Below are 18,364 nucleotides of genomic sequence, written 5' to 3'. Positions count from 1 at the left end.
CGTGAAATCCCGAGAGATGCCCCACCCCCGAAAGATAACCCACCCCTATTTTTGGCACGATTTTTCATTTTGTTCAAAAACACCTAAAGATAACCCACCCCTGACAATAGCATCATCCCATCCGGAGATGACGCCCGCGGAAACGAGGTTAGCTAGCGTGGGTAGGGTGCGATAACAGGTCACAGGTCATAGGAACCTGAAAAGGTGCGGTATATCAACAGCCCTCGATGGATCAGAAGACGGAGAGCTTCATGAGCGGCTCGCTTCGGCGATCCCTCCTTCTGCTGCCTGCCAACGAACTCCGTGCGTGAGGAGGTGGTCGACCTTTTGTTTGACAGTGAGAGCGAGTGTTCGTTCGAAGGTTTTGATGACGAATGAATACAGTGCTAATAAACGCGTGTTCGTTCTTTGGCTGCGATACATTTCCCAACTTTTGTTTACTGCACACCGAAAGTTAGCCCACGTCATATTTTCACTCGATTTGCTCTCGATCTTAGGTGGGCTATCTCTCGGGATTTTACGGTAGTCTCTTTAAAAAAAGTGCTTTGGGAAGCATTTTGATGCCCCTATAGCCATGAGACGTGATAAAGTGCATGTGAGCAGATAAATTCCAAAGTAAGTATCTCAAAGAAATATGATATGGCTTTTTCTCCCTTGTAGCTAAGAAGACTACAGGCAAAGTGGACTGAGCACACTCTTAACAACAATTTTACGCGTGTCACAGAGGACTTGTGCAGGCAGAGCCGTGCAGTCTTATTTATTAGCCTCATCGTGCCAGCTCTTGCTCACATATGCCACGCTGACATACTTTTTGATTTTTTCATTTTTAAATTGCACAGCCAATGCAAACAACGTTTTTATTCATTTAGAACATGTAAATAATTATGAGCAATGAGGCGCTGTTGACATTTTGAAGAAGGATTTCAATTTGCTAGTAAAATTCAGTAGGAAATCTATCTAAAAAACTGTATTGAAAAAAAAAAAATACCTTTCTCATTTTCTCTGCCAACATGCTGCACATATGCTTTACTAAAAGCAGGAGCACTAAAGTGGTAAAGCTCCATGTAAAGCTCTTCACGCATTTCGCTTTAAATGCGTGGAGAGCTCTACATGTTGCTCACAGTGGCAACGGTGGGCTTTATAACTAAATTTGTTTTGACGTGAAAGCACGCTATCAGAAACCCGAGGTTTTCAGGGGTGGATTCTGGGGCTTGCAGAGTCCTGGCTTCGGCAGTCGAGCTAATTAACGCCAGCTGAAGGACAAACAGCACACTGCATCCTACAGCCGTGCTCAGAACACGGAGGAGAGCACTCTTTGTATCCGGAAGGATGATGCTGGTGGACGGAGCTACGGTGGGCGAGAAGCAACAAGGCTGCAGGTGAACAACGAGACCTGAGCACAGAACAGGGAGGATTTACCTGAGTTACCGCAATCGTCTTGCCGGTCTTGAATATGCTTGAATCAAGGAAGTGCGCGAACGTGCGAACTGCTGCCTTCGTTAACAGGTGGAGCCACGTTATCGTGCCTTCGAGTCGGCTGCTGCTGCGCGACGAGTGGCGCTGGTGTTTCCGCGCTTCGGAGTGCGTGCGGGGGTACGTCTACGTCGGCAAGCAGAGCAGCCCAACAGCAGCTCTTGACAGTCAGTGCGGTAGCGTCGTAGCGTCGTTGCAGCCCCGCGGAGGCAAGCGTGTCGCCCTGTTCTTCCTCTTCTGGCGGGAGTGCCCTTTGGACGGGCGGAAGATGCCCTCGCCCTATTGCGGTTGCGCGCTCGTGTTCATGTCCTGATAACCTGCGACGAGCGAGTACGCGTGTGTGCAGGCGACCTGCAAAAAACACAGTGAACCATGGCTGACGTTCTCTGGCGTGACTGCGCTAACTGGCTGATCCGGTGCCAAGCGCTGCCGCCGGACCACCGTGTCACTTGGGCGAACGCGCAACTGATCGACTTGGCCAACACGCTGCGGGACGGTGTGCTCTTGTGCCAGCTTCTCAACAAACTTCAGCCGGGATGCGTGGACCTGAAGGAAATGAGCCTGCGGCCGCAGATGTCGCAGGTCAGTTGCGAGTCTGCTCATCTTGATCCGTCCGTGCACGTCTCGAGGGGCCCTTGGCTTGTGCCGCCGCTGCCGCCGTATGTGCGTGCGTGCGCGCGCGCCTTTCCCCGGCCCCCCTTCTCCCACTGCTCAACAGGCGCCGTTTCAGGGGCGCCACTTTTGCTGCTGTTCGTACCGCGCCCGTCTTGTAGCGTTGCCTTCGCGATCGCTTTAATCTGCAGGAGCAGAAATCTAGCGCACTTTCCTTGATCACGAGTGCTACAACACAAGACGCTTTAATTGAGAGCCGAGGCTGTTCTTGTGGTCGTAACTTCTGTCAAGCATGCGAGTTCATTAGCACTGGCGGCTTTGTGTTTAGCCTTGGTCATTTTATGAATCCGCCTGCAATTACGCCTTGCGGCTCGCATCTGCTGAAGTGAATAGCATGTACTGTTCACGCTGGCCGGTGCGAGTTAAAAAAGCGTGCGATGCTCCCTGCGTTTCAGCATTTGACGGAACAGAACCGCAGGGCTGCGGATGCATAGGGCCGAGGCTGTGTGATCGCTGCCAAAATGACGGCACTAGGGAACAGTTATCCGGTATAAAGGGTGAATTTTCTTGACGCCAACAGTTTCAGCATTGCGTCGGACTCAGCGATGAGTTTCTGGATGTTTGTAATCACGCATCGAGTGAAGCGGTCGCGTTACACTTGGAGCAGGTTTCGTGATATTCCGTTAATACAGCCTTACAACTCTCATTTATCAAGCCTAGTGTTCCATTTAGAGCATGCGGGTGCGGAGGTATTTAAGCGCAGAGGTAGGTTGTAGCGTCTGCAGCCGCCTTGATGACCTCTTCGGCAATACCCCCGCACTCCCTGGGCTCTTCATCGTGCCTCGGAGGAGCAAATGTGACGGGATATTTTTGTTTGCAGTTAAGACGAGGTACTTATAATTCGAATGTGACGGGAAAATAGTTCCGTGCTATAATAATTCGACTTGTACTAACGTATGCTAACTAACTAACGTATACTAACGTATGCTAAATGCTAAGTATGCAACGTTGAACGTGTGTTCTGGTAACTAGCTCAATACTTTCCTCATCGCTTAACCTGCAGGTGCACACAGTAGTCACCAGCGTAGTTATTCGTGTTACATCTAAAAGCAGGGCATTACAAGATGTGAGAGATAGAAAGACAAAACTTTTATTGCCGCAAGGGCTAATTCGGGGGAGGGGTGGTGACCGAGGGAGGAAGGTCCCCGGTGACTTTGGCAGCCCGGGCGACGATGGCTTCTTGCACCGCCGAAAAACACTAACGAATAGGAGTGTGCGGTACTCGCGCTGATTGGCAACTAATAATTTTATTGAAAATACGTTACGCCGGAAACGGGTACTTGGCTTTTCCTGGGAAGCCAGCAGATAAGACCACCTCATGTCAAACCAGACAGAGCAAGAGAGAGCGAGCAGCACCATCAATGCTAAAGAAGCCTTTGAAAGCACATGTAGAGATTTGAGGTGGCCAAGATGAATCCGTAGCCTACTACTGCAGCGTGCCTTGTATTTCAGGTGCAGCTTTGTTGCGCACAACCCAAGCGAAGGAATGCGGCGTGGTGTGCGAGTGTGGTTTCCTTCCACTACACAGGAAAAGTCGGTTTGGTCACTTTGGGCAGCCACGAAAGACCACTTGACCGGTGAAACCTGCCTTCTGTGCTCTGATTCCGAAGTCTGATTTGCCATTCATGTTCGCACAAGGTGTGATCATTGCGCCGCTACGCACGCTCCAACTTTTCCGGCATTCCAGCAGCGGCCCGTGCTGTCGTTTCCGTAGGTCTAGCGCGGCTGAGCACGAGGACGCGGGTTCGATTCCCGGCCGCGGCGGCAGTTTTTCTGTTAATTGGAGGCAAAAAGCGAAAAACTCCCATGTGTACGAGATTTCGGCGCACGTTAAAGATCCCCGTGTGGTCAAAATTAATCCGGAGCACTCTACTACTGCGCGCCTCATCGCCCGCGTTGCGTCGGCGCGTTAAACCCTACAATCAATCAATCAAGGTCTAGCGCGGCCGTGAACGGAGAGGATTTTCATGGGACCGTTGAAGCAAATGAAGCCTGTGCTGATTGCAAGGAACCACAGTGGGAGGCAGCGCTGAAAGGCCGTCTCGCCGGACTGCCCCCGCATGAAGGGATGGCTCAAAGGTCACGTATTTGTGAGCTAAGCAGCGGCAGTACCGTGGGGAAGAGAGCCTTTTGAGGGACATTGCACGGCGCTCTTGCACTTAATTTTTGTGGGAGTTGTGGGAGTTCTTGTTATCAGCAGTCACTGGCGCACCCATGGAGGGGAAGGGGACAAGGTCATCTACTACATTTAACGTCAAATAACGACTATACTCGGGAACAAGTTAACAACGGCAATAGCTCATGTACGGTATCACTCCGCCAAAGCGACGGACCCGGATGTCAAGGGGCGCGCGCCTTTTGAATGGAGATTGCTATGAATGCATGATATCTAGTTTGTTTTTGTCGTCGCTGCAGTCGTTTATAAGCATATTAAGTCCAAAAAATCACGGAAACGGCTCATGCCATGCTCATAATATCCCCAGTAAAGCACTACTTGCGCCGCGCGGAGTAATATCCGGCTGCGGTGACGAGCACAGCAGCAACTTCCGTTGCCGCTTTGCCTTATCTACAAATGGTATATCTACCGGGAAAAGAAACTAGAAGTGCAGGCAATGGTGCAAGCAAAGATCAAGCAGAAAAGCAAACAATGGACGGCAGTAATACGGAAAAAGGACAAAAGCACATCCAAGAAGTTTTGGAACATGTAAATTTACTCAGCTCAAGAAACGATATCCATTTAAAATTCTTGATTGATGAGGAAGGGAAACATCTAGAAGGAGAGCACGCGTTGGCACATATTCATCGATTGATTAGTCAGAAGTTTAAGAAGATAAAGGTAGGGAAGCCTGCACCGATAACGTCCATGTTACAGAAGATTGCGGAAAGGGAACCAAGTTTGATCAACCTTGGAAACAAGCAGAGCAAAAGGTTTTCCCAAAAACAGCAGTGGGCCTGGACAGACCAATGCAGCTGATGAACCTGCTGGGACCAAAAAGTAAGGCATCATTTATGAGGGCTATTCGCCCCGAGCGCGAACAGAGTCGGCCCCTGGCGGCGGCGGGACGAACCGCTCCTAGTGTGGATGGCGCTCTCGCGTCGTCTGCTTTTTCACGTTGCGTGCGGCGCAAGACGCGTGCTGCACACGACAAAACAACCAATATGTGTGCTTGTTTGGCAGTAAGCAATGACATAGTTACCTCTGCTTCCGCATTTCCTCTAGAAACGCAATAATCAGCAGCCGTTGAGGGTTAATGCGCTGGTTTAATTCCACGAAACATCTTCGCCGTGATCACCGCTTCAGTGTGAACATTGCTTCCACACATTGCACTTTTCCTATTGTTGAGTGCAGTCGTCTGCCGTTTCGGGAACGTCGAAGGGTGCTTTTTGAAGGTGGCGTAGTGATTATTTAAGGATAAAAGTTTAGTACGCGAAACGGGTAAGAAGCGACAAGACCTGTGCATACGCGTGCAAATTCCACACCCTTGTAAAACTGCGCTGTGTCCTTATAGAAAGAAGAAACAAACAAAAACATTTACACTGCACACGACCCGTGCGCTATCGCCCATACATTACTGGACACGTATTTTACACCAGCAAGCGCCTGTGTGATCGTGTCCTTCCCGTATATTTCTAAAATAAATACCATTTTTGGACAGTCGTTGTTTACACTGAGGAGGAATAAACATTCATTCAACTGCATCGAGTTGGTAATTTTACGTATTATTTAAAATACGTTTCTATGGATGCGCAAGAGTATTTAGGGGGGATTTTTCGGTAAAATTAAGCAGTTGTGAGTTTGCGTCTGTCATATGGCATTTCGTGTGTCATTTTCATATATATAATTTTCAAATCTGGCATGAATCACGTTGTCCAGAAACGTGTCTCACTCAGCATAACCAAATGCTTAATATGGTCACGTCTTAACCTCTTAAGGTGGACCTAAGTTTAAAGAAAGAGGAGAAAACGCGTAATATAATGCACGTTGTTGCCCACATGTGTGAGGGGTGTGTGCCATGACTCGCTGTTTTTTTTTTTTTTAATTTTTTTCCACAATGCTTGCTTTCAATACATTTTTGAAAAAGGCGAGCCACAATTCCTGGACAATCTCGGACCAAAGGGGGGTTAATTAATTTTGAAAATACGTGTTAAAGTGCTGCTTTTCATCGCTACAGAACACAACGCCTAGTGTAGTTTCGATTGTAAGTAATACTGATAACCATAGTTGGGCTTTTCGCGTTACATGCGTTCTCTTCTCTCTGCTCTTGCAACGTTGGCAGGACTCCCTCCCCCCCCCCCCCCCCCCTCTTCCCGAAAAAAAAAAGAAATGCACAGAATTCCATTTTTTAACCAATCCTCAAGAATTAAATGCCAAGACAAAGGCGATATTCAGTTTACAAAACAAAGTAGTTACCGGGAATCCGTTGCGCTGATTCGCAACGAGAAATAAAAAGGAAATGTTTTACTACATCTGCAACAGCGCAACTTCATTTATTGCCATCTTTAGGGTTCGTAAGCGACCTTATACGCAAGAATGCAAACACATCTCGCTGTTGCAGGCACCTGTTAGATTTTAAAAGGAACGCAAATGGTCAACACAGCAGCCGTAACAGAAAATTTGTGCTCACTGTGAGGTCCCAGAAGCTTGGTTTGCACACTGTAAACCTGCTTGTCACTTTGCGAAAACCTAGCTAAACATGAGATGTTGATTGTACTGCGTGCGTTGACAATTCAATTCGCAAGTTCACTTGCGACGAAAGCTGTAAATAAGTGATCTGAAACCGTTATTCATCAAACCTTCCTTCAGAGTCGCTAAAATTTCATTTAAAAGACCCGTTAGAGCGGTTACATTTATATCTCTGCGCTGATCAAAATTCAGTAATTTTATGTTGCCTTTTGAACACACAAAAAATATCGTAAGCTCTTAGAAAGAATTTCGGGGCAATTAAGTAGTGTTACCATTTCAGGGCATCCCACAAATGCAAGAATGCGTCATGCTACCAGTGAAAGCGATTGAGATTGCCGTTGTAAACTGACTTTCAGAGATCGAGGCTTCCTGATTTGTTTCTATTTATGCTTTTATTGAAGGCTCAAAGCCATAGTCTAGAAAGATCGAGCTTGCTACGAGCCACAGCGTACAAGTTCATTGTCACAATTACGGCCATTCTGAGATTCCCGATGAGCCGTCGCTTTTTTTGGCGTAGTAAAGGAAACTGACTGCCGCTTCCATGCTATACATTGAACGTTGAGGAACCGAACTACAGCATACCACTCTTGTTTGCACCTTTCGTGCGCACATACGGCGAGAAAAAAGCACGAAGCGCGCCCGTAGTGTGCATTCTTACGGGCCGCTCAGCGGAGCATCCACACTAGCAGCGCGACGCTGTCGCCACCTACATGTCGAGCTCGCGGCGAATAGATAAGGTGATACAAACCAAGCAAATACCGGAGGATTGGCTAGAAAGTAGGATGAATTTAATATAGTATAAAGGCAGAGGCAACAAAGCCAGTTTTGATTCATACAGACCACTCGCGTAACGTCAGTGGTGTATAGATTCGTAATGCAGGCGATAAAATCAGAAATTCAAGCATGGATGGAAGATCCTTGGGGAACTGCAGAATGGATTTAGACAAGACAGGCGATAGGATGATAATTTGTTCATGATAACACAGTGCATTGAAATCGCAAAAGCGCAGAATAAACCAGTATGGATTACGTTCTTGGAAATTAAAGGGGCATATGGTGGAGAATGCTGAAACTCCAGGGATTAGATGATTCAGTTACAGTTCCTTATAGCAATCTCTAAAGATAATATAGTGTAGCTGACATGGCAAGGCAGAAATGCGCACAGTAGGTCAACACCCGTCTGGGACTGAAACAAGGATGCCCTTTGAGCCCAATACTGTTTATGCTTACATGATAGGATTAGAAAAGCAACTGGAAGGAAGTCAATTAGGGTTCAACTTAGCGCATACGTGACAAGGCGAAGTGGTACAACAGCGTATTCCGGGAATGCAGACGACATTGTTCTTTTAGCTGATAACCAGAGCGATATGCAACGGCTCATAAATATTAGTGGCCAGGAAGCCATAGACCTCGGGTTAAGTTTTAGCACTGAAAAATCAGGAATAGTGCTTTTCAATGACACCAGCACTGACTCAGTGTTAATTCAGCATGGCGAATTACCCAGAGTCAAAGAGTATAAATATTTGGGGGTATGGATAAACGAAGGGGACAACTACTTAAAGGGGCACTGACACAAAATTTTGAAGGCGAGATAACTTCGGATATAGATTGGTGGGAACACATATACATCATCTGCAAAATATCAGCGGCGAATACAGCCTAGAACATATTTAAAATCAATTTTAAAGTGTGCGAAACGCAACCGAGCAGCCAGCAGAGGACCACGCGCAATTGTAAATAAACAACATCCACACACGTCACGAGTTTGTGTTTGCCGCTTCCGCACTGCCGGCGCTTTTTGCCGGCTCGCCCGGCTCGCCGCTCCAATCGGAGGGCCGGAGGGCGGAGCTTCTGCTCTCGAGAACGAACGACCCGATCGTTGGCGGCGGAGGCGCTGTGATTTCGTCAGCTCATCAGGCAGTTGGCCACGACCAAAGTTCTACGCGATTCCAGGCACTCTGTTTCTATTACTGTTTATTACCATTGGATGCGAAAACGCGGCGGAGGCACGAAAAGCCCACTTAGCTAGCCGCACGGTCGCCCGGTCGCTGTGCAGGCGGCGGCCACGGCCGCGGCCGGTGCAGGTAGCTCGAGTGATAGCTTGTTACCGCTGCACGAAATTGTCCCCAAGTCCCGACCATGGTGGCTTACATGAGAAAGGAGTTAATGATGCGATGGCGGGTTGCATTAAAAATTGTCATCTGCACCGCTTACGAGAGCGGCACGCGAATATCCGCCGCAGTGCTAAGCCGAACACATCTGTAGGCGGACCTGTAGGCAGACCGGCCGGCTGCTCCCAGCGCGCGTCTTGCCACCCACCGTCTCGAGCGTCGCGCATCGTTCTTTAGCCGCGGTAGCGTTTGCACTCGCAGCGCCTGCGTCATATCCACGGTCGCTTTTTAATTAAGCGCCTCACGAGATCAGTACGTGGGGGCATTCGCAGAAACTGCCGTCGATGCGGAGTCGACAGTGCTACGGCGGCTCTGCTCTGTGATATTGGTGATATCCCTTCGACGGTCACGTGGTCAGCTTTGTTCACACAAAATCCGCAAAATCCATCGTTTCGCGGCACTCGCTGAAACCGAAACTGCGACTGGCCGCATTGAAAATGCCTCTAATTAAACAACCGTCGCACGCTGAAGCAAATGAGGTTTCTACAGGTTATAAGTAGGTCACTAGCTACTTATCGCAACAAAAAAAACAAGATGCAAAATTTTTGTGTCAGTGCCCCTTTAAAACTCACGAACTCACGAGGAGTTACTTAAGAATAAAGGGAAGCGCAACGCAGCTATAATTTAGCGTAGAGCTCTGTGGGGGTATACGCCTCGAACGCGGCCGGTAGGGGCTAAGGTCCCTTAGTAGGGGCGCCACTGAAATCCCCCTAGCGGCCCGTTTCGAAAGCACTCGCGGGAGTCGCCGGCCCGCTCACCACTGTGCCACTGTCGCCGTTGCTTTTGCGGCACGTTCGCGACTGATATTTTCCGTTTGTATGCGTTGGAAATATATATTTATGTACGTATTTACACTCTGTTGGCAAATGTGGTGTTTTAAGAGAGTGTAAATGCTTCTGACGCGATCTTACTGTGGTACATTCGGTCCGCATAAGCGCCAAGTGTGTCAAAAGCCGGCGTCACGAAACTGGCATATATGCATGGAGCTGATTGTAATTCCACTGACCTGAAATTTACCAACGGTACCTCCGTAAGCAGCATTCGTTCAGATGCTCATGCTACGGCTATACACTGCGATGTAAATCGGTTTCGTGTGATTTTATAATCTAGTGGAACACTCATACCTGACAGCCCCCCAGCTACGCTTCATATCTCGGATGTTGATCACTACCCTTAACAAACCAATGTGGCATAAATTTCACGGACATTCTACGCAATGAGTGCGATGGATAATGCAAAATTACATGCGGGAGTCAGCACAAAGAAGTTACGGCTGGGTCATCTTGTCGCGAGGTGAGCTTTCCCAAACAGTCATCGGTTACATATATCATCCGCTTATATCCGCGGCCGTGACTAAACGCTTCTTCGAAGCATCATCATATGACACAGAGAGCCTGCAGAATTAAGCTCAAAAGTGAAATGAGAGGGCCTTATCAGACGCCACACTCTTCCAAACGACACCTTTATCGCTTATGAACTTCCTATACTTCAAAAAATGTGTCCGCCGAGTGATCATCTGTTCGTTATAGTCGAAAAACAAAATAAATGTGAACGCGCAGCTTGTGTGTAATTAGTAAGACGGTCATTCCTTGATTTCGCTCCGCATTTGTACACGACGATAGTTAAGCGCCCCCCTCCTCCTCCTCCCTGTCTTGGAAAATATCAGTGCATTTCGCATCTAGTTGGTCTAGTGAGTTCAACCTTTTATAAGGTAAGACGAACTTGTCTAGGATTTACGAAGCTGCACTGGGTTTTTTCATTCCCTCACGAGCTATTACATTGCTTCCGGACTTGGCGCAGACCATTTATTTTTCCATGGTTTCATTAACGCTCCTTGGTCCATGCTATCAGGCGGGAGTGGACACATATTTAACGACCCACAGACTTGGAATATACTTAACATGTTCGCGTGGCCTCTATTTTTATAGTAGGCACAAGTTATTGTCAGGTATAGGTAATCACCTCCCCGAATGATATTTTTCTATGTACATTGCATTCGAAACAAGGTCGAATTCGTTGTCCGCACTGCAAAACGAAACCAACCTCTCATTCTGCCAATATCAGGTCTAAACGAAGCGTCAATAGAATTCACTTGCGCCTGAGATATTCGGAGGGGACAGTGGTTATATGCTGCTGCCGTCGGCGACGCCCGTAAGAGCGGCGGAGAAGCACGCAGTACAGCTTCCCCGGTTAGCTCTTGTTGGCCTTCGAGCACTCTAATTAGGGCGCAGCTGTTTTTTGAAGTGCCCTAACGTACTATTTGCTTGCTGACATCACCAAACAAGATTTAGGGCGCGGAAAGGCAAAAGGAAGCGAAAGAGAATCAAAACACTGCATGAGCCGCTATCAGCTGCACAGTGGACATCCCGTAAGCGCCGCGGAGAAGCGGCGGCAGTCGGCGCAGCGATCGCAAAGCTCGAGGCGTATAACAGATATAAAGTAGTGAGAGGCACGTGGAAAGGAGTAATGGTCCCTGACCCTGCATTTTCGAATGCTGCACTCTGCTTAAAATCGTACGCTCTTTCCTGCCTTGAAGTGAACCAGAGAACGGTGGGCCGTTTGGCCATAGGAGCACATGGTAAAACAACTAACGAAGCAGTGCAGGTAGATACGGGCTGGGCGTCGTTTGAAGTTCGAGAAGCGCAGAGTAAAATGTGTTTTGAGAGGAGGTTGAGAGCAATGGATCAACGTAGGTGGACAGCTAAGGTTTTTAGGTACCTATACTTGAAAAGCGTGGACACGCAGTGGCTAAGGAAAACTAGAAGGCTAACGATGAAATACGGAAAGAACAGTGCAGAATCACAGACAGCCAAGGTAACCAAAGAAAAAAGCAAGGCAGATAGAAACTAATAAATGGAGAGAAAAAATGGAAGCTAAACAGGTCGTTAGAGGTGTATAGGGCAGAGAAATTGAACATCAGAAAGGAAAATTTCTGCGATAATTTCAAGGGCAGTGCTTTGCTTGTTGAGGCTAGAGCAGCTTGCTTGAGAACAAGAGCTTTAGAGGGAAGTATAGAGAAAATGATGGGGTATGCGTGGTCTGCGGGAAAGGAACTATGCGGCACATAGTTGTGGAAAGTGAGTGTATCCATCCAAATCTTCCAGAGGAAAATATTCGGTTTCCAGAAAGCCATAGTATTTAAGGGTAGAACAGAGGGAGCTAGCTACGAGGCTGTCAAGGCGACGAAAAGAAGACAAGAATGCTGGAGGACAAAGAGCAGATAGGGGAATATTGCCTAAGACAGCTACCACCTGCAACAGGAAAAAAAAAAAAAGCAATTTGCGCCTGCCCTCAGAGCAGCGCTAAGTATTAAACGAAGAGTATAAAACATATATTACCCGCCGCTGAGCACGAGGTCGCGCGGGTTCGATTCCCGGCCGCGGCGGCCGCTTTTCTGATGGAGGCAAAAAGCAGAAACGCCCGTGTGTACGATATTTCGGCGCAAGATCCCCAGGTGGTCAAAATTAATCCGGAGCCTTCCACAACGGCGCGCCTCATCGCCTGCGTTGCGTCGGCGCGTTAAGCCCCAGTTGATGTCTAGCGCTAGTCCTGTGTAGTCTCTACTTTTGTCCCGTATTTACCGCGCTACGTAACCATGTTTCACAGTTCGAACCAACTAGCCCACATTTACGCGTTGATAAGTAAACCCCACAATCGATCGAACATAGATACATTAGTTTTTTCTTGGTAATATGACACGTCATCACTTCGTTTCAAAGGGGATACCACTAGCAATCAATCAATAAATCTTTGCCGTTCTTAACTTGCTCCCGAGTGTACAGATATTATAGATTTTTTTTTATTTCGCAATCTACGCACCAAATGTATCCGGCTTCGATTTCTGCTGTCAAAACGATAGTCAGGCATTTTGCAATTTTTTTCGGAAAAGGGGGCGGTCAGAAATGAAAACAGTCGGAAGATCATGAAGATCACGGCATCCGGAACTTTTCTTTATTTTAAACGTTCACCTTATTCCTTTCTTTTTTATTTGCTTTTTAATTCTTTTGTCCTTTTAACGTCCTCACTTTTTCTTTTCCTCTGGGTCCTCCCCCTTTCCCCTAACAGATGTCCTGCGTGCGCCACTTCACTGTAACCAATGGCCAGAGCTATTCGTGGTCGATACTGCCGGGTTCGAGACTGAACTATTTATTGTTTGACGTACGACGATTTTTTATTCCGAATTTCAAACTAGTTTGTTGCGCGCTGGCAAATCCTAATTCTTCTAACATAAACATTCGTTAGTTTGTGACTTGATATCGGTGTTTACCGAGTCCTGTATGCGTTTCGTATTTTCCCCAAACACCCACGGCAGTGTAGCCGAGGAGCGCGAGGAGCCTGCAATGTTTGTGTCGGTGCCTTCGTGCGTGTACTCGTCCGCCTGCAAAACACATTTGGATAATTCGACGTATGCCGAGAAGGTTGCTCCCAAAAGGGCCCGATAGCGCTGTACGTGCGTAGAAAACATGCTCGTTTGGAGTGGATGCTGACCAGCGGGATTCTTTGTCCGGGTGGCGCAAGCAGCCAAATATGTATTGGTTAAGCGATAAAGATCCCGATTAACGATGCGAGCGACGCAGCGAAGTATGCACGTTACGTCGGGAAGCGTGCGTTGCATCTGAAGCAGCGTCGCTGTCGCCGGTGTTGTGTTCCGCGCTGCTCCTTTCGTAGTGGAGGAAGGTGGGTCGTTTCAACAAACACTTTTAACGTTGAAGCGAGCGCGTAGTGCTGCAGTGTGTCGTTTACGTTTGGTGGGCTCACTGGGGGCCCGTTTCGTGCAAGCGCTTGGTCATTTCCAAGCATATGATGCACCAGGGGGAAAAAGTAAATACGGATCGAATAACCTTTGCAGTAAACGTTGTCGGAGGAGCAACGGCATTCCTTGGCGCGTAAATATATAGTTCCGGTGGCAACCGTTCGAACGAACAGAAGGAAATTCAAAGGAAAGAAAATTGTAAAAAGGACTGGCCTCATACGAGATCTGGTTTCCTTCTGAAAATGTAATTAATTGTTGTCTGTTCAAGCTATCTAATAGTACCTCCCCCTTTGCAGGCCAACTGCACTAAAATATTCGACAACGTAAAAATAATGTCACCTAATAGTACACATAAAAAGAGTGCGAAGTGCAAAATACTACCAGAGTCCGTCAATACTACGTTTGAAACATGAACGCGAGCGACGCAAACGGCTCACGACATTGGCGTTTTCGGAACCGAAACTGAATAGAGAAGGGGACCGTTACCGGCGGCCGGATGTGACGTACGTGATGGAACGGAAGCGGCCGCGCTGGAGCCGGCGGCCGCTCAGATATAGTGAACTAGAATACTATAGCTCAGAGCCGCCTTCAAATGCGCGTGGTAGCGTCGCGTTTCTCGCTGTTATTTGCACAGAAGAACTCCCACTAACGTTTGCCCAGGATAATTGAGTTAGGCGCAATTCCGACATCGCGTTGCTATCAATCGAAATGAAGTAGACCGTACGGCAGTTATTTTTACATCAGAATAACGGCCGTTGTAGCAATCCTTGGCATTGCGAGTAAGAAAGCGGGCCCTGATTTACGCAGCTAGTTGCTCGTACGATACCGAAAAGCAACTTCGGTAGCCAGTGCCTCGGCTGTCACACCGCTCTCTTTGAAGGGAATAAACCGCAGGCGGGCGGGGATCAATCACTATTTCTACTTGCATTGCGTGAAAATAGCTTCGGGAATATCAGCCCAGTATTTTTCGCCTTGCTGCATATACATTACGCGCAAATAGCTTCGTGAATATCAGCCCGGTATTTTTCGCCTTGCTGCGCATTGAGAATCGAATTATAAAAATGATCTAAAACTATAAGCCAGCTTCCACAGCTAAATGGTGCACTAAAACACAAAAAAATTACTTATCTACCGCTGTTTTCTACTTTCACTAGATGCATGCACTGTTGAAAACATTTTACTTTAAAGTAAACTAAATCTAGCGCTCTACTAAAGTAATCACTTCATTTGGGAATTGAAAAAAAATCAAGTTTATTGTTTATGAGAGGAGCAGTTTTGGTAGCTTCCGCACTTCGCGAAGACGACGGCCGTTGTTTGTGCGGATGTATTTGTTACCACGAGCAGGGCTGATTTTGGTTCACTTAGCGAGTGAGGCAGAAGTCGCACAAATGTTTATACCCGCATGTACAACAGCTCTAGTTAGGTCGCAAAACTTTGGACAAATCTAAGGGATGGAGGTGGCGTTGGCCCAGCCCAAATATTGCAAATATTGGACGCGGAAGTGCAAGTGGTCAAGAATTATAAAAGATCATTTTCTTCTGTGGTAGATGCAATAGGAATGACAAATGTAAGGCAAGTGTGCGTGTCGCGCTATTTTTTTAGTAGAAATATTATTTCCAAGTAAAAAGAGTTTTGCTAGCTCCAGAACTTTCGCAAGCACGCGTATAGTTTGTAGGCTTCTAATGGCTTTTGTTGCATTGAAAAAAAAAAAAAAAAAGCGGATATTGCTACCTATGCGGTTAGTTTAAAATATGTGATGGCGACGGTGGTACAGCGCGGTGGTTTAGCAGAGAAACCCCGGGCGAACGCGTCCCTGCGCCCGGCGGAGCGCCGTGCGAGTCGGCGGAGAAGCGCGAGCTCCATGGGACAGGTTCCGCAATTCCTCCGTCACAGGCCGCTCGGAACTTGTTTCGGCGACTCTCCGCCAGGTGCAAACGTCGTCTACACGGAGCTGCTTTGAACGACGGTACCTAGAGTGCTGTGTGCTTACGAAGCTTAGGATTTCGCCAAGGTGATTTTAAAAGCTTCGACTGCTTATTTGAATCAAATTTGGACAAAGAAAAATTTGAGTGCAGTTGGCCTTTAAGTATCACACGCACACACACACGCACGCACACACGCACACACACACGCACGCACACACGCACACGCACACGCACACTAGGGCTGGGCGTCGGTTAAAAATTTTAATCCGATCGGTCGGTATGCTTTAATCGGTTAATTGATCGATTAATCGGTTGAGGTGGCTTAAGAAGAAGAAGAAAAAAATAATCGTTTACAATAATCATAAAATATAATAATAAATATTAGCAATGTTCTGCGAGGCCTGTTCACAGCTTGTTCTAGTGGTTTGAGGGAAGAGAAAAAGAAAGGAAGTGCACTGGGGGATATTATTGAGTTCGGCAGGGAGCTCACCTTCCTACAAGCCAGTGCGGAGGTAGGAGAGCAGAGATGGAATGAAAAGATAGAGCAGAAAGAGGAAAGAACAAAAATAAAGGGTAAGTCAGGCTAGCTGACCAGATCCTCATTATGGTGTTTGAGCGGGCTTGACGCTTATCACCGCGTTCGTCACTCGCACTATTTCTAGAATCAGGAACACTGGAAACGCGCCGTAATTGCAGGGGGCGTCGATTAATCGCGGTTTACGCGCGCAATAGTTCGTTTATATAACGGGTAAAACGGTGGGAGGGCACGCTCGCCGTTTTTTGTACTAGGTATATTTGTATTTGGAGTAGCCATTTTGCCGTCTATCTTAGATATCAGCTTGTGATCGTGTTATCCTAGATATCACGATCATCTCTGAGCATACTTGCATGGTTTTTGGTTGTGACGTATGGCAGGTTATTTAAACACGAGTATAATCCTCAATATGCTTGTGCACACTTTAGCCATAACGCCCTCGTTTTATTTGGCTGACGTGACTTCAACCGATTAGCCGACAAAAAAATTAATCGCGACTAAAGCATTAATCGATTAACCGGAATGTCAATCGATCTATCGCCCACCCCTTATATATATAAAATAAGGGTAGGCAGTCAAGAAAGCCAAGGGAAGCAAAGGGGAGAATGTGGTGCGTCAATTATTATCGTTGAAACAGGCGCAGATTTTCGAAAGATACGAAGTGGAGACAAATGACCACTACGCGACCTGACGCGTATTTTGGATCCCACTCGGCGGGCATGTTTGTCTCCACTTTCTTCGTATCTTTCGAAAATCTGTACCTGTTTCAACAATAATAATTGACGCACCATGTATGTATGTATGTATATATATATATATATATATATATATATATATATATATATATATATATATATATATATATATATATATATATATATATATATATATATATATATATATATATAGATCTCGAATGCCTTACCAATTCGGCTATCTGGGCGACTGTGTTCTGCTTCACTTTCTGGGGTATTTATATCTACTACAACTGTATCTGACGCTTGAGGGTGGTAGCCAGCGCCACTCAGACTACACGGGGAGAAGGGGACCTTCTTTTCAACCCCCGGGGCGTGACGCGAACGTCTACAGCCTGTCATAAGCGGTTAACTGGCGGGAAAGCGGGAAACCCTCTTATGCTACCTTGGCATCAAGGCTGCCACAACCGAGGCCCTCGCTAAGCTTTCGCAGGATAATATGGTTGTATTTTTTTACAGTTAGTGAAATTATATATTTTTTCTTTCATATTAATTGAAGCGAGAAAGAAAGAAAGAAAAACACGCGCCCAGAGTGGGGACCGAACCCACGCCTTTCGATTAGATCTCGAATGCCTTACCAATTCGGCTATCTGGGCGACTGTGTTCTGCTTCACTTTCTGGGGTATTTATATCTACTACAACTGTATCTGACGCTTGAGGGTGGTAGCCAGCGCCACTCAGACTACACGGGGAGAAGGGGACCTTCTTTTCAACCCCCGGGGCGTGACGCGAACGTCTACAGCCTGTCATAAGCGGTTAACTGGCGGGAAACCCTCTTATGCTACCTTGGCATCAAGGCTGCCACAACCGAGGCCCTCGCTAAGCTTTCGCAGGATAATATGGTTATATTTATGGTTATATATGGTAAGGCATTCGAGATCTAATCGAAAGGCGTGGGTTCGGTCCCCACTCTGGGCGCGTGTTTTTCTTTCTTTCTTTCTCGCTTCAATTAATATGAAAGAAAAAATATATAATTTCACTAACGGTAAAAAAAATATATAGTCCAACCATTCCCTATGCCTTCTTTGGCGTTGTAGACTGCCCGCATTTCTTTCTGTATTTCCTAACGAGCCCCTCATTTCCTAACTATATATATACACACACACACACACTATTTCACGACACCAAACGTCGTGCCTTACAAAGAAGGCAGGAGGCTGATTGTTTTAGCTCATCGTCAAAATTTGCTGGCTTACGATCAGTGAAGTAAGTGTACATGTGCACACAATTTACACTCACGTTACGCTGTTGGTGAAGACGAGTTCTATGCCTGTCTCGTTCCTCGTCGAAAAATCTTCACGGTCGCCGAGTAGCCGCACTCCTATAGTTCATTGCAAGGAAGTTTCGCGGAACAATTACAAGAACAGTGGAAGATGTGCGGTTCTAGCTTAATGTT

The 18,364-nt window shown here is 47.0% G+C and overlaps 1 protein-coding gene across 1 annotated transcript in view; it reads left to right on the top strand.

The window, feature by feature from the left end:
• Positions 1-1,424: 1,424 nt before the first annotated feature.
• The window catches only part of Vav (Vav guanine nucleotide exchange factor), a 235,227-nt gene continuing 218,287 nt past the window's right edge, over positions 1,425-18,364 (top strand). The window contains 1 exon segment of the mRNA XM_077691052.1: positions 1,425-2,055. Coding sequence (XP_077547178.1) covers positions 1,846-2,055 — 210 coding nt within the window. The 5' untranslated portion in view covers positions 1,425-1,845.

Source organism: Haemaphysalis longicornis, unplaced genomic scaffold (assembly GCF_048455015.1).
Source record: "Haemaphysalis longicornis isolate Haplotype H1 unplaced genomic scaffold, Haemaphysalis longicornis Haplotype H1 scaffold_1, whole genome shotgun sequence".
NCBI lineage: Eukaryota > Metazoa > Arthropoda > Arachnida > Ixodida > Ixodidae > Haemaphysalis > Haemaphysalis longicornis.
This window is presented reverse-complemented; position numbering and strand designations above follow the sequence as displayed.